Source organism: Protopterus annectens, chromosome 6.part1 (genome assembly GCF_019279795.1).
Source record: "Protopterus annectens isolate FY-2018-M chromosome 6.part1, PAN1.0, whole genome shotgun sequence".
Classification (NCBI taxonomy): Eukaryota; Metazoa; Chordata; order Ceratodontiformes; family Protopteridae; genus Protopterus; species Protopterus annectens.
In genome coordinates this window covers 400913157-400925618 of record NC_056738.1, presented here as the reverse complement: position 1 = coordinate 400925618, position 12462 = coordinate 400913157, and the positions used below count along the sequence as shown (strand labels likewise).

At 34.0% G+C, this 12462-nt stretch overlaps 1 protein-coding gene across 1 annotated transcript in view; it reads right to left on the bottom strand.

Annotated features, from left to right (window-relative positions):
* The window catches only part of VPS51 (VPS51 subunit of GARP complex), a gene marked incomplete in the record, with an annotated part of 371967 nt that overhangs the window by 79298 nt on the left and 280207 nt on the right, over positions 1-12462 (bottom strand). Inside the window, 1 exon segment of the mRNA XM_044075814.1 lies at positions 1983-2070. Within this exon segment, the coding sequence (XP_043931749.1) occupies positions 1983-2070 (88 nt within the window).

The following is a 12462-nucleotide window of genomic DNA, read 5'->3' as shown; positions in this document are numbered from 1 at the left end:
TCACCACTTTCTATTACCTACACAGGACACTCTCCTGTTTTACTACGGTTAACCTTGTTTAGATCTTCTTATATCAAATACTGTGAATTTATCACAACAAAATTTATATTCTAACTGTGTACATACAAAAATTGTCCACCAATGTTCTATTACCTGTATATCTCCATATGTGTGTATTATAACTATTATGCCTCTTATCTATTTCACTGTATCCTTAGCATGCTGTAATTGATCACACTGCTTTGTATATATCTCTAAGTTGTATGTTTGTTTTTTAATTTATTTGTTGCTGGAGCTTTTCTCCCTAGGCCTCCACTGAAAATGGGCTCTTCTAGGCCCAGTGGACTTCCCCGGTCATCAAACTGAAATAAATAAATAAAGTGAGAAGTGAATGAGTAATACAAATACAAGTGGAACACGTATGGTAGATGTACAGTTAAAATGAGTGCACAAGAGCATCATTTTCTTTGATGAAGCAATACAGTCTCAATTTCAGGGAAAATTGATGATTGCATCATTCACTTTTGGAGAATGAAGGGGAAAAATAAGTCTTGTAATAAAAGAATATATTGCTGATCAACTGCATAATAAAATTCCTTTGGATAAGTAGTTCAAAATGAGGATAGGCAAATGTTCACCATTATCTAAAGCCAAAAGACTGACTACAGGGGGAGTGAAGTTGCGAGGACAAAAACAGATTCGTAGTCTGTCCCATGTTAAGCCACAATGTAAGAAGATTCGCACATTGTACAAGTAGCACCATTAGGCATCTCATATATCACACAGAGCAAACACACTCCATTCAGTTTTAGTATAATACTGCCAAACAAAGTAAATGAAAACATCAAGAGCTTCTTAAGAAAGCCATGAGTTATGTATGAGTTGAGATTACTGTGTTAAGGGTGTTTGGGAAGATGTCTCTACTGTTCAATTACAGTAAGACTAACTATACTACAAGTTCTGTGAGACACTTACATAGTGAAGTAGAAGCAGTGCTGAGTACACATGTCTAGATACATCAGCAGGCCAAGTATGACATAGATGAAAACTGGAGCCTTTTCACCATGAAATAGGCCTACATATGTGAAGGACAGCCATGACAGAGAAAACTGTGTGCAACGCAAATTGCACAGATGGTAGAAATATGGAATGAAGATGTGTACAGCTGTATCAGTGGGTAACCATTTGAAATGTTAGGAAAACTACAAGTCCCGAAATGCAGAGACTGAATGGCCAAAAAATCAGACTTGTATAAAAGAAATCCGAGATGCCATTTCTCAGGATATTCCTTTTTGTCTGAGGTATGGCTTCAGAGTTGGTACATATAAGTTCTAGGGGCGTGGGGGTCTTGCTCCTCTTGCAAAAAGAAGTTTAAAGGAGAAGAACGACTTTTGAGATTGGCTCTTCTCAGGACTTTCGGTCTTGCTTTTCGGCACTCGGCACTGCAATAGGAAGCTGCATCATAGAAGTGAAAAGGTTCATCTCCTGAAGTCTGACTTAAAATATTTAAACGCATAACCTGACATTGGAGGCTGTAGTTTCAGATAGAGCTCTGACTCAAAGATGTGAAACAATAGAAATGCATCATTTTTCTGGGGCCCTATTTCCATCTTTACACACCACAAGTACTTGAAAACATCCAAAATTCAAAATATAGAGTGTAGAGAATATGCTAGCCACCTGCTGCCAGGTTTTATATTTTAAAATCTTCCTCTCCTGAGTCACACAGGTGTGCAGATGTCTTATACTAGGCTGCCTGTGGGTAACAAAGGGGAAACACTAACAGACTATAATGGATGCACTGTAAAACAAAGGGTAACACAAGTCTGCTAAAATAAAGTGTCAACAATTTGAGTTTAATTTTACTTTGAATTTACTTAAGGTGTTCTAGTTATGCTCAAGACTACAATCTCATAGCTCATAACTTATTGCTTATGCTACAAGGATTAGACACTTAACAGCAAGAGACATTCAATACTCACCTTATTAAATTCAACAGGACTAAAGATGTCAATCCTTTCGGAAAACAACTTCTGAATGTTACTAAGGAGATTGGTATCCATTGGAGCACTGCAGAAATACATAACACTGGCGTCAAATTAGTACTCCTAGGAACAGAGACATTCTCTTCATTTCTATTGCAATATGACTACTTTCAGAAACCAAAACCACAATGTCTAAACTTATTTACAGTTTCAACAGTGTTTCATACCTCAGGTTCATTACAAAAAAATAACAACCCATTAATAGCCGGAGGGCATTCAAAGCAACTGCTAAGCTGATTTTTGCTATAACACAATCCTAGTAGACAATGTCATGTATAGAAAACTAAACCTAAGATGATTGCTCTTCTTGGTCACAACACAATTCTGAAGCCTAGTGTGTCTGTTTACTTGTTAATGTCAGGGTAGCCATTGCACACACAGTGCTTAACCATCTAGTTCAATATGTGGAAGAATACCTCTCACAACATGCAACAAATGGGAAAAATGTGGAACACTTACTAATAACTTTAACAAGAAAACAAACAGTATGGTCAAAAAAAGAAGTTATATACTCACCATAAAGTTCCATCTGTGTTGTCCATTTTCTTTTTTTTTCAATAATATTTCTTTCTTTATTTTTCACAGTATACAAATTAATATACAAAGGTGATATTTGATCATAACTACATCAAAACAGTTAAACATATTTACACTATTTACATGAATACTTTCATAGTTTAACATTAAAAGACTTGTTGACTTCATATACTTCTGAATGCTATCTCCAGGGTTAGTAACAACATCTCAGTTTATGACTACATAATGTTGCTGTGAATCTTGTGTATGTTGTATTGTATTTTACATTTAGTGGTTTATGTAAGTATAATATTGAAAATCTGTTCCCAGAGTTTAAAAATGTTGGGATTTTTGTTTTGTTTGTTTATTATGTATTTATGGGCTAGTATATGTTTTATCTCCAAAATCCTTAAATTCTCCCAAGAGTTCTTGTACGGGTTAAGCCAGTTGGAAGCTATGTAGAGTTTCATTAATAGGAAAATATTAATAAGAATGATTATTTGGTTTTTGGATAGATTATTTAGGGGAATATGTAATATCATAAATTCCCAAGTGAGCATTGATGTTTGATAGCCCATCTTTTGCAGTTGTAATTTCAGGGAGTTCCAAAGTTTGAATACACATTTATAGCTCCAGAACATATGAAAAAGGTCAGCAGTTTTATCTTTACAATGTGAGCAAGTTGGGGAATTTTTAGAGTTAAATTTATGCAAGTTAAGGCGTGTGTAATATGCATTGTTATACATCATGAGTTGAGTGAATGCTAACTTTTGAAGGGATATGGATTTTATTGTTAGGTTAATTGCTTGGGTTAATTTGTGATTCTCAATAGATGGTATTTTTTCTTTCCAATAGTCAGATATGAGTATATGATCTTGAAATTTCATGTCTTTTATCAATTTATATGAGCATGCTGTATATTTTTTGTTTAGTAAAAGAGTTTTCCATAGTAAGTTACATTTCATTATGTCTTCTTTATTAATGTTGATATCATGAAGATAGCTTATATACATTTCTTTAATCTGTCTCATGATCAACAGATATGATTTGGGAAGGTTCATTTGACTTCTTATTTCATGAATAGGACAGTTTAAGTATGGGTATATATCTTGTAAGGTTATGTTTATTATATGTGGGAAGCGTTTTAAGTCTAACATCTGGTTATTTATTTTGAACTTGGGGTTTTTATGTATGGGTTGTAATATCACATGGGTTGAAGCAAGTTTACTGATTTAAACAGTTTTTGTGCTAGTGCCACAGCATATTTAAGGGGTTCCATTAGATTATATGATTTCATAATGTTGTTGTTTAGAAATGGCAATGCTTTGGGATTTATATCCAGACTTTTGGTATGTTTAAAGTATATTCTTACCCAGGGTGGACACCAAGTTTTATCTGATGTATTGTAGTTTGCAATTCTTAAGATTCTATTGGCGTTTATAATTAAATAGTAGCTTTCAAAATTTGGTAAATCTAATCCACCTTTGTTTTTAGGGGTCATCAGCTTATCATATGAAATTCTACTCTTTTTAGGTTCCCATATACATTTAGCAAATTCAGTGTGAATCTGCTTAAAGAATTTCTTGGGTATGGTTAGCTGGGAGGACATGAAGATGTATAATAGTCTGGGTAAGATATTCATTTTTATAATCGAGACTTTGGCTAATGGTGGTAGTTTCAGATTTTTCCATCTGTTTAGGTCAAGTAGGATGTGGTTCCATTTTTGTTTAATATTATTTAAATAAAAATCTTTGTTATCCGTGGAGAATGTAATTCCTAAATATTTAATCATTTCTTCAGTTTTTACTTGTCCTATCAATGGTAAAAGTGAGAAAGGTTTAGGGGGGTTTTAAAGGGAAGATGTTAGTTTTCTTGAGGTTTATTTTGTAGTTTGATATTGTGGCAAAGTCTTCAATAGCAGATATTATTTTCTTTATGTCCGTAGTGGGCGTTGTACAATAAATGTTGAGGTCATGTGCAAATGCTGACAGGGAAATTTTGGTGTTGTATATTACTGGGGCGTTGTGATATATATTTTGTTTTATATTTAGAAAAAGGGGTTCTAGATATAGGTTGAACAATAACGGAGATAACGGACAATCTTGACGTGTACCATTTCTGATCTGAATTCTATTAGACCATGTTTGATTTATATATAATGATGTGCATGGGTTATTGTATATTTGTAGGGTTTGAATAAATTCTTGGGGTATATTAAATTAAGGTAAGATTTGAAATAAAAATGTTGTGTTTACTCTATCAAAGGCCTTATGGGCATCTATGACGAGTGCATACATGTTTAGGTTGTTTTGGTTAGCGTATGAGATTAGTGTGTGTAGTGTTAATGTATTATCACTCGATTGTCTGGATGTTAAAAAGCCAGATTGTTCACTAGAGATAATTACATCCATTATTTTTTTCATTCTATTAGTCAGAATAGATGTTAGAATTTTGGTATTGATATTTAATAATGATATAGGTCTGTAACTATCCAGATTTTGAGGGTCTGCCTTTTCTTTGAGTATAAATATAGTTTGGGATGCATTAAAGTGTATATCATTAATTTTATTGTTTATTAGTTTAATATGTGGGATAGGATTTGTGCAATGATGAGGAAAAATGTTTTATAAAATTCCGCTGTGAGACCATCTGGTCCGGGTGATTTATGGGATTTCAGTTTTTTGATTGTTCATATTATTTCCTCAATGGTTATTGGTTCTAGTAATTCTTTTGTAGTTTCATATCAATTTTCGGGAAATTAAGTTTTTGTAGAAAATCTCTACTGTTTTCATTTATGAGTAAGGACTGTTGGTCTCCATAGATTTGTGAATATACATCTTCAAATATGTTAATATCACCATTTTTGTATAATTCTTATTCTCATAGGTTATTTCAGAGATTTGAGAGGATACACTTGACTGGTTAATAATCCTTGCTAGTGCTCGCGATGGTGTTTGGACATAACTAGCATATTTGGCAAGTATTTTAGTTTCGTGGAATGATAAGTTGTTATTGTGTAACATGTAAAGGTCTTTTTGACTGTTCAATAATTCTGTTTCAGTTTGAGTGTTGAAGTTCTTAATTAGATCCTGTTCTAATGATTTAATTTTAACCTCCAGTTGTTGTTCCTCTCTGAGTTGGATTCTTTTATAGTAGGTTGCCTTTTGAAGAAAAATACCCCTGATTTGAGCTTTTGTTGTCACCCATTCTATATCTGGAAGGTGTTGCTGTTTTGATAAGTTCGCCAGAGTTGTTTTAATGATATCCTGTATTTCCTCAACTATCTCCTTTTTATTTAAAAGATTGGGGTTCAGGGACCAATTATATCCTCGGTTTAGTGTGTTATTTTTGGTGTTCTTAATAAAGTTTAGGGTAATTTTCAAATGGTCAGATAGGTATCGAGTATGTATGTTTACTGTAGGGTCTAGATTAATTAGTGCTTCAGAAATTAGAAAAAAATCAATTCTCAACCACATTTTATGACAGTTGGAGTAAAACAAATTTATTTGAGTTATTTGGGTTATTGCCATATTTAAAGGGATCATATAAATTAAAGTCATATTTAAGTTCATTTAATGCTACAGATGCCTGCTTATTGTATGACATATGTAAACTTGATTTATCTTGTTTTGGGTTTTGATAGGTGTTCCAGTCACCTCCCAGAATCATATAGTGATTATGGTATTGACTTAAGATAGGATACAATGATGCAAAGGAGGAGTGTTGATTATTACAAGGTGCATATATATTGAGCAGTAAAATGGGTTTAGAATAGGCAGGGGTTGAAAGGATTACATAACACCATCTTCCTTCTTTATCTATTTTGGTTTCTGTAATTTTATCTTGGTATTGCTTCTTAATGATTATAGCTACTCCTGCACTATTGGTTTTGCCTTCCGAAGCTATAATTTCTCTTATCCATTTTTTTCTTTGATTTCTGACCATTGTTGTATAGTTAAATGTGTTTCTTGAATTAGTATAAAGTTTGCCTTAGCTTGCAAAAAAAGGTGTAGAAACAATTTCCTTTTTTTATGTTCTGGAGCCCCTTGACGTTCCATGAATCAAATTCCCACATTTACATAGCTTCTTAATTTATGTATGTAGCCCTGAGATTTGAGTATACATATCAGATTGTGTTTATTTCTTGTCAAAAACATATTATGAAAGCATTCTCTTATTCCCGTCCCTTCCCTGTGCCTAACCAATAGCCTCCTGGACCAGGAATTAAGCAGGGTCTGAAGAGGTTTAAACCTTGTATATTTTTGTAATATTAGTATAGTGTTCGAGTTTGTGAAGTAAAAGAAGCTTAATGACCCTGCATGACTTATCACTATTTGTACAAAGCCTACCCAACTCATTCCCTAGAGAAAAAAACACTGCTTTTATAACCTAAGCCTCTTCTTATGAGATTTACTATAGAATGTTATAATTTAGAGAACATATTTTCAACCAATTTGGTCTTAGTTAAGTCAGGGAACATCAATTCAAGAGACTTGTCTCTAACCAATATTTACATATTTTCTAACTCTAAATTGTTATCTCAAGCTTTATTTACTAACTATAGTAGTAAGAAGTATTAATTCCCAGTCTAAACTTTCGCTATGATTGGTCATTACCCCCCTTGAAGGAAGTTTCTTAGCTCTGTTTATTTCCCTCTTAGATTTGGGAGAATATGGGTTCTTAGTCTACATAATGTTATGTTTCTGTTTTCCCATTGCAGAGTTTGAGTATCTATTTGCGATTGCATAAGAGTTTGTTTTATATCTTCTTTGTAGATATTCCTCTCTTTGTAATTCCTTTTAACTTTTTATTGTCTCCCTATATTCCTTGGTTTTGTGATATATCCGTTTCTTCTCTCGATTAATTTATTTGTCATTTTGTGTGGTGTAGAGTGATAATGTTCTCAGGTTGAGTCTTTGGATATCCCCAGTGTAATTGACAACATATGTTTCGTTGCCCTTGCCTTGTGTTGTTAGATTCTTGAGCGCAGCTATATTATATAAGTCCTGGTGTGACATATCTCTACTACAGTATCGTTATTCGTCGTATAGTTAATTTTACCCATTCTTATGCACCCAGGAGAAGGCATTGCAGCTATACATAAGTTTTGTACAGTTTGGTGAAAAAGCAGTACATTAAATTCTACTCTGTGGGATAATAAAATATTCTCCTTAAAGAACAACTTACAGTATATTGACATATGTACAATGTTAGACAATTTACAAACTAGTTATAGCAGTATAGAAGTGATAACATATTCGTTGACAAGTTCTGATTATTCTGGGATTTTTATAAAATTATCTGAAAATACGAATACAGAAGGAGTGGTATACAATTATATACTTAGTAATGGGTAGAATAGGATAGAATGGTGATGACATACACTGAGAGGCAGTGAACAAAAGGTATGCTAGAAGAGTTAGGTGAAAATGTGTTAATGGTATAGCAGATGTGTATAGATATGAGAAGGAGAAAAATGGCTGTTGGGGTTCAAGTTATCTAGAGTGTAGGACCTGGACATTTCAATAAGTGGATAAGTATAGAAGGGAACAAGTATTTATGCAGCCATTTGATATTCTATTCGAGCTGGTTTTATTATCAAGAGCTTGATAATCCATGGGTATCAAAAGTGTTTGCCTTTAGGTGAGAATTTGCTGATTGTTGGTAAATGAGAGAGAAAAAGAAGGGAGATAAAGAATTCTCCAAACTTCAGTCCCAGAATATTTTAAGCATACACATATATGCTCTTGACCCCTGGAACAATAGCCCATCTATATTTGATATTTTCACAAATATTATAGCAGAGATTAGATAGTATTGCCCTATATTGAACCTATTATCTCCATAGAGAAGAAGAGAAAAATAAAAAACACAGTCTCCAGTACCACTCCCATTCTACCAGCAGCAATGTTACACCCAATATACATAATGAAGAAGCACCTTTTTCCCTTTTAAACATTGAGATAAAATTCAGATGGTTTTAAGAGATTCTTTGTACAGGTAGTTTCCTTATTGCCTACTACTACTTTACTAAAATTTGTGGCAACCAAAAAAGCTCTTGAGCTTCTTCCTTACCCATAATGCACCAACTCCTAACATACCCCAGATCTTGATGACTGTGCCTAAAGATTACAAGTGCCAATATGTATACATAAAGACACAAACATCTGCATAACTCATACACAAAAAACTACATCTGGAGTTTAATCAAAAGGGACAGAAGTGTCCTTACCATATTTCATTTTTCCAGAAGTTTGTAGAAACAAAGGATGGGGGTTGGCGGGCAGGAAGTTGAGGAAAAATGAAAATGGATAACACAGATGGAACATTATGGAGAGTACATAACTTATCTGATGTTGTCAAATTTCATTCTATCCTTATCTGTTGGGACAGAGTCCCCAGCTAACTAAAACCCTGGGTGGACACTATGGAAGGATTTTCCTGAGCACAGCTGAACCAAAAGATGCTCTAACCCTCGAGACCAGATGTAATCTGTAATGAGTGATAAAGGTATGAGGACTTGCATAAGCTGCTGCTGCTGCTGCACATACGTTCTCCTTGGTAATCTTGGATAGAAATACTGAAGTTGTTGCCATGGATCTAGTTGAATGGGCTCTTATAGGTTTAGTTAAGGTAAGACCCAATATGTTATAGTTAAAGGAACTACAGAACTACAATCAGTCAGCCATCTGGCTAAAGTTACTTTTGCAACTGGTTTACCACATTTCAAATCTGCAAAGGAAACAAACAATTGGTATGTCTTTCTGATTTCTTTTGTCTTCTGTAGATAAAAACATAATTGTCTGTGAACATCCAATAAATGCAACATATATGCACCTCTATTAAACCAAAAACCTCATGAACAAAAACAGTGGTGGTTTAAAAACAAAAACAACGCAATAACGAACCACAAAAGTTATAAACTTTATTACATAAACCTGGTAAGCGCTTTCATTCCAAAAGGAACTTCTTCAGACCAAGTCAAAGACTTAAATTACTTATTTAAAAGATTACATCAGAAAAAGTTGACCAAAGTGAATCAATGAATTAATCCTTTCCTTTTTAAGACTACCTTGTAATTCTCCCTTTCATTTAATCCAGGGAAATTACATGCATTTAATCTTAACTGCCAACAGTCTTCTTTCCAATTTAAGTCATCCTCAGCATCAAACCTACCAGCATAATTCGATACTTGATCGACCACAGACAATTTAAAACCGACTTTTTCAACTTCTGAACTGCATTTATTAATAACATGCTATTCACCTTTGTTTGCAAATTTAGAAAAGAATACTGGCAAATTAATGGACTGATTGATTGATACTGGATTCTGACACCACTTTGGGAAGGAAGGACACACTGGTTCGTAACGTGACCCTACCGTTATGCAAAATCAAGTATGGAGGTTTTGAAGACAAGGCTTGAAGTTATGAAAACCTCCTGAGTGAAGTAATGGCCACTAGAAACACAGTTTTCAAAGTAAGACACTTAAGGTTACATTTGGCTGCTGGTTCAAAGGCGGAATGTATTAATCAAGTCCAGAAAAAATAAATGGTAGCACACAGCATACAGCAATAATCGTTTAATACAAAACAAAAAACAGTAAGCACTTTCATGGATCAACTCCGCTTCCTCAGACTGATACAAAAAAATTCTATAAAAAGCACTTATTTAAAACAATTAAAAAATCACACATGCCAATCACAGAAGAGCATTAATTAAAACATTACATCTGTCATTACCTTCCTTAAAGGCATATGTGCATATCTAAAAAGTAGTACATAAATAAATGTTTAAAATGTTGGAATATAACATTTTCAACAATGGACAACCATAAAAATATTGAATAGTGTTAAAACATAAATATTAAATAGGGGAGAGAAAACACTCAATGTTTCTGGGCTCTATTTTTAAAAATGGTTTTAAAGACACCATGTTATTAAGCCCTGGTGACTTGTCTGCTTGAAGTCTAATAATCCATTGCTGTTCTGTCACCTCAGTATAGTTTTTAAAAATTGCCCCCTCTCACACTTTCATATACTTTCTGTAAAACAAAAAAATTAAATTTATGCAAGGGACTATTGTTCTTAACATGCATTGCTACTGCATTGTTCTCTTTTCCATTCTTGATATCCCTGAAATGTTCTAAAATTCTGTCTTTAAACAGACGATTGGTCTTTCCTACATAGAATGCAAAACATTCTGTGCAGAAACCAAAATAAACAATATTGTTGGTATGACAATCCGCACAGAATGTGGCCTCAAAATTAAATCCTGTACTTGGATGTACAAACCTCCCACCCACACAGATGTGGGGGCAGGCTGCACACCTCCTACAAATATATGTATCTATTCTATCGGATACATTATATGTGTGGATATCGAATGCCCTATAACATAAATGATCCTTTAGTGACTTATTCCTTTTAAAGGAAAAAAAGAGGTGAATCATTGATTTTTCCATCCAACTCTTTAACCATACAGAGAATACCCCAATTTTTCTTAATGACATCACATACCAACTGTATATTACTCAAAAAATTCAAAGGCATACAAATGTTATTATCAGCTCTCCATGTACTATTCAAGTGTAGTGTTTCTAAGAGTATACAGGACATGTTTAAAATGTGTCCTTGGCTTTAGGCTTTTGCACCTCCCACCAGTAAATTTTGGCTTTTTCCAGATTTCGTGTGCTGCATAGTTCTTCAATGGAAGAGAAGTTTAGTGCTGTTTATGCCAAGTCTGCTTGTGTTGTTAGTAGCTCAACAGGTAGAATACTTGCTTTTGATGCAGAAGGCTCTGGGTTCTTCTCCCACAGTAGGTAGATCGATTGCTGATAACAGTGCTGTGTTGTACTTTTAAAGGAGGGGGGGGTGCTGCAGTCCTGGGAATGTCCTCTTTGGCGGAGATACCTAGTAACTATACACCTGTCATCAGTTTGCCATCCATTCCATTCCCTATTGCAGTATTAGTAGATCATCATTTTTTTTTAATATAACATAAGCAATTTATTCCTCAAGGGCAACAGGCACTTTATTTGTAGATGATAAAACAATGAAATAGTAAGTTGTTTGCTAGCAGCAACCTCTTCATTAGTTACAGATCTTACAGATCTCTCTAATGTGGAATTATTTAGATGACTTTTACTTCTGCAGAAATTGTGCATATTTACTGATACTGGTAGACTGTAGAAGTTTGAGTAGACTTTTTGATGGAAATGTGCTGAACTGGGCAGTTTTGTCATTATTGGTTCATGCATTTTGTTTCATTGCTTACTGGAAAATGTTCAAAACAATAAATTTAAGATGCGCTCTAACAAGTGTGCTGTATTATACAAGGAATGTAATTTAATACAATCAGGAAGGTGCATCAAAAACATGTGTATGTTTTATGTGCAAGAGGCCTATGATTTGAAAACAGCCCAAAGGTAATCTTTAGTCACCACTGGCCAGATGCATTTTATTTGAATGTAGGTTTCAATGCTGTTTCAATGAATGTGAGTTTCAAGGGCAGAAAAGTTTTAATGCTAAGTCTGTTTTCATTGTGAGACTATATTGCTTTGTTTAGCAAATGTCTATTAGTGTTTGTGCTATAAAATGTAAAAGAAAAGTTTTAAATGAAATCCAAATAATCTTTGTAGAAGTAAAGCAGTATGCACATTAGTGTTTATGTTAAATGGGGGAAAATAGTCAAGTAATAGGACATTGGAATGGCTGCAGGGGGACTCTGGGGCCATATTTTGGTTATCTGTTCTTCAGTTTGTATTTGAAAGTTGGTATCCCACAATTCCATTGGAGTGGGTGGGGTTACATAATTATGTATGCAAATCTTATGTTGATTAGCATACAGATTTGCACCTACTGTCATGGGCCTTTGTCCAGATTTTTGATGTTTCCAAGTT